At 44.9% G+C, this 4,164-nt stretch overlaps 1 protein-coding gene across 1 annotated transcript; it reads right to left on the bottom strand.

Moving 5' to 3' along the window:
• Positions 1-219: 219 nt before the first annotated feature.
• Positions 220-810, bottom strand: LOC143022970 (uncharacterized). The gene is made up of 2 exons (XM_076181400.1): positions 603-810; positions 220-495 (listed from the first exon to the last, which is right to left on the bottom strand). The coding sequence occupies exons 1-2, from the start codon at positions 793-795 to the stop codon at positions 332-334; spliced, it is 357 nt and encodes a 118-aa protein (XP_076037515.1). The 5' UTR covers positions 796-810; the 3' UTR covers positions 220-331.
• Positions 811-4,164: the final 3,354 nt, after the last annotated feature.

The following is a 4,164-nucleotide window of genomic DNA, read 5'->3' as shown; positions in this document are numbered from 1 at the left end:
TGCAGACAGCACTGAACTTAATCCAACATTAGATGTTCCCATTATCTTATTTGCTACCATGAAGACCAAGGAAGATCATGATTGACAATGATATTTTTACTATATCGTCACAAAAATACATAGAAAGTAGAATATGTGAATGCTCTCCTCGACAAGATTGGGAGTACGGAAAGGGAACGTGACATCTTGACACTCAACAAGGACCAAGGAACCTCATGGTTGGAGATAATATTTTCAGTTTATTTTGTTACAAAAATACATAGAAAAATATAATATGTTAATGCTCTCTCTCAGACAAGACACGGAGTACGGAAAGGGAATGCGCTTATAATCATATGCGGTAGACCGGAATAAGTCCAGCTTTCCGGATGAAGGTCGTCCTTTCTGCACTGCTGCCAATGCGAGTTCCGGAATGAGAGTTCGACATCGCAGAAGAACTGGTGCAGGTCTTCACGCTGTGAGATGTGGAGCTGCGGCTTCTGGAGCCCTGGCACCCTGTGGACAAAAAGAAGAAATGTCATGTGTTTGTCCTTATTCTCCTGTAGCGAGATGTGCCCTTCTTTCCACCAAAAACCTTTGTCAGTTCCAGGAAGGATATTTACCGTTGTTCTTGACAGCGCCGTGGGATTTCATGTCTTCGACAAAGACCATGGTGTCGGTGAGTTTGTAGCTTTTGGTAGATGTTGATGGTCCAAGATTTTGGAGATCTGTGGTTCCTGAGCGAGTTTGAGACTTTATATACGGGACGCGCGCTGATAAGAGTTGCGTAGACAGATAAGACCTGATATCACTCATAATTTGTTACTACTTCCTCTTTATCTTAAATTATCGGTCTAAGCTATCAAATGCTCCTATCTGAAACCCACGAAGAAATTCGAAATTTTATGAAGAAACATATGAGATAGTTTGTAGTAGTGTCAGGGTCTTTTACAAAACCACCATACCAAGTTCCTTGTTACGTAATCTGACACCAAATATCACGCCAAGATCATAGCCAGTGACCTGTATTTATGTATTCGTGTGTACGGTGAGAGTAGGTAAGACAAAAAGACAGACAAAAAGACAGATAGTAAATTGTGCATCAGCGTGTGAGGGCATAGGAGATGCAAGACACGTACCACTGACAAGGGTTATGCAGGTTTAAACCAGATCAGTTTTCCTTATCCGTGACGCTTACCAGATACCAAACACACGATTAAACGCTAAGTCTCAGCTCTTTTACACGTGGGCGGGGATTGTATGTTAGATCGCAGACTCTAAGGCGAAGACAACAGTACTCGAAGTACTTGATGACCAAGATCAGGGGTGTAGTACTGCCCGAGCTCTCCGGAGCGCCGCTCCGGCACCTCTGCAAATGGTCTGAAAAAATCGAAATTAAACACTCCCCTTGCATATATGGCCTAATACTACCCCAATAGCTACGGCACTTGTAAATATTGTCACTGCACTCCTAGCCAATGCGTACCGAAGGGTTGGGACAACGTTGAGGTACACTCACAAACAAGACCTGAACATCAAGGGACCTTTATCGAGTACGTAAGAAATGGATCGTCTTAACCCTTTATAGGCCCTACTTCGAAACCCTTTCGCCAACCTTGGCGAACGCTGTCTACCGTAAGAAAGTAGACGTTTCCTTGATTATCTACTGAAGTTTACTTGGCTTACCGGTGTACCTGTAAAACCTACTGGTATTTTTCATGAGTATAGACCTGGGTTACAATTTATTTATTTATTTATTTATTTATTTATTTATTTATTTATTTATTTATTTATTTATTTACCACATGGGGTCAGATAATTGAGAGAATGACGAGAATGGGCCGTATAATAATTTCGTGTAATACAATACACAAAAAATAAAAACAGCCAACATATTTACCAATATACAAAATACACAAAAAAATAAAGACAAACACAAAAGATAAAGATTTTTTAAGCGGCTTGCCAGATGAAATTACTTCGCGGGCCGAAGTGTGGTGACTCCTGGTGTAGACACTGAAGTTAGGAAAGTGGACATACGTGATTAAAGACAAAACTATAGATTTTAGTCACCTGTGACCCATCCGAACCTCATAGCCAACTGTCTGAACCCCATGCAAACAGAGATCTGTCTCTTAAGGGAGTGGGAGGTTAGGGAGTTTAGGAGTGTAGAGAGGATTTAGGAAAGTGGGAGTCACATGCATTCTGGCTGGGGGATGCAATTTTTTTTTTTTTTTTTTTAGTCAGGACCACGCCTAAGTTCTTCTTAAAGTGTCAGAGGCCTCAAGAGGTTAGTGTCATCGTTACCACAAGTCCACGAAGAAGGACATTGGTGTTCTTGTCAATGCCTCTGCGGGAAGTTGTCCCGATGCAGGTCAAGTGTGCATGCGGAGATGATGATGATGAGGGTGGATGCGTAAAGGCATGTACAATCGATAAGGCCACTGATAAGGCCCCTGTGTGTGTGCGTGCGTGCGCGTGTGTGTGTGTGTGCGTGTGTGTGTGTGTCATGAGATTACACCTTATTTTGTTTTGAACATTGAATGATTTGGATGAAACTTACCCGTCAGTTCCCACACACACACACACACACACACACACACACACACACACACACACACACACACACACACACACACACACACACACACACACACACACACACACATGTTGCGTCACACGTTCGCACGTGGAGATCACTGTGCATGATGTCATGTAACACAGAAGGATCGGTGCAATGGGGAAACTAAAAACTCCTGGCTGACTAGGAAAATCTAACTCGCCAAAGGAAGCCCCCTTTCATTTTTTTTTTTCAAAGAGCGACAGGAAACACATCCCCCCCTTCGACTCTGTGTTGCCCTTGGTATATGTCCTTCACAATGACGTCAGACAAAGAGGGACTTAATCCTGTTCTTTGTAACCGAATGACGTCACGAAATGTCACGAATCACGTCAAAAGAAGACGCCACGAAATGGGCAAGGAAGTGTTGAAGACTGACTCAACCTTGCAATACAGTGTCACTTCCAAATCGAGCTAAAAAACAGTTAATGAGTGTATAGATGAAAAAAAATACAACCTCTCTGTCTCTCTCTCATATTGTGTATGCAATGCACACAAACAAATGCACAGACTTAGGAATCCTTTCTGCAGACATTGTCACCGCCACACTCTTTGTGAAAACGTTTTCCGCCCAAAACGCTGGACTCCACGTCGTCTCCTGTTCCTCCTCCTCCTCCTCCTCATTCGCGTCTCTCACGATCTGGTCGAGGGCGGCTGCTTGCGCGGCAACCTCGGCAACAGGCTTGTGGGAGATCGCGGGCCTTATCGTTGCCCGCCAGAGGACCTTATCTCTTGCCGGGCGCCGCGCGTATAAGAGGGCCTTCGATGGCTCGCTTGGACACCAGAAGCTCTCCGACGCTCTTCGGCCAACACCAGAAGCTCCCGAAGCCTCCACCGGACCCTCAGACTCTCCCGTCAGATCGGCAGAATGGTCTTTGTCCAAGACATGAAGGCTCACGGTGCCAACGCCAAAGGAGGTAAGCAGGTCTCCCCCTCCCATTACCCCTCAGTATACAACTTGGTGAAGACTTTATTTTCTTCAAGAAAACCCAAAATTTTGACCTCCGAAGAACACTGACCCCCACCACGCACACAAACACTAACTCTCTCCTTCTTGTTCTCCCCAGACTGCCACAACGTCTCCAGGAGCCGCAGCTCGACGGCCTGCAGCGCCATGAGGACCTTGGCCAGCTCTTCTTCGACGCCCCATACCGGAAGCCAAAGTAGTACCGGCGCCAAGACCGGAAGGGCGAATTTCCTCCGGAAGGCGGGTCTCGTCCCGACCTTCCGCATCTGACCTCACCCGGCGGGCGTCCATCGCCTCCAGGCGACTGACACCTTCTCGCGGTGATCCACAGATACATTGACCACAGATTTATATTTTTGCATTTATATATATATTTTTCTAAATAAAATAAATCGAAACGGTGACTACTAGTAATTTGGTTTGTTTCTCTCTCTGGGGCCCTCCCATATCAAGACTGGTTCAGAATGATTGGCGAGGTTGATGGAAAAAAAGATATTCAATATGTATTAGTGGCAGCGATGAAATCATATTCATATTTGAGTATCGTGGCGATGTCTTATAAAAAAAAAAAAAAATTGGGACATCACTCGCAGCCTCT

Source organism: Oratosquilla oratoria, unplaced genomic scaffold (assembly GCF_046742065.1).
Source record: "Oratosquilla oratoria isolate Oo_2021 unplaced genomic scaffold, ASM4674206v1 SCAFFOLD248, whole genome shotgun sequence".
NCBI classification, from domain to species: Eukaryota; Metazoa; Arthropoda; class Malacostraca; order Stomatopoda; family Squillidae; genus Oratosquilla; species Oratosquilla oratoria.
Note: the sequence above shows the minus strand (reverse complement) of the source record. Positions and strands in the feature narration are given on the sequence as shown.

What these genes read in the sequence shown, in the direction of transcription:
- LOC143022970 (XM_076181400.1), bottom strand. Translation starts at nt 795, where the DNA reads ATGAGTGATATCAGGTCTTATCTGTCTACGCAACTCTTATCAGCGCGC. An exon ending in CGGCGCTGTCAAGAACAACG is followed by an intron (nt 496 to 602) that starts GTAAATATCCTT and finishes TTTTGTCCACAG; the next exon opens with GGTGCCAGGGCTCCAGAAGC.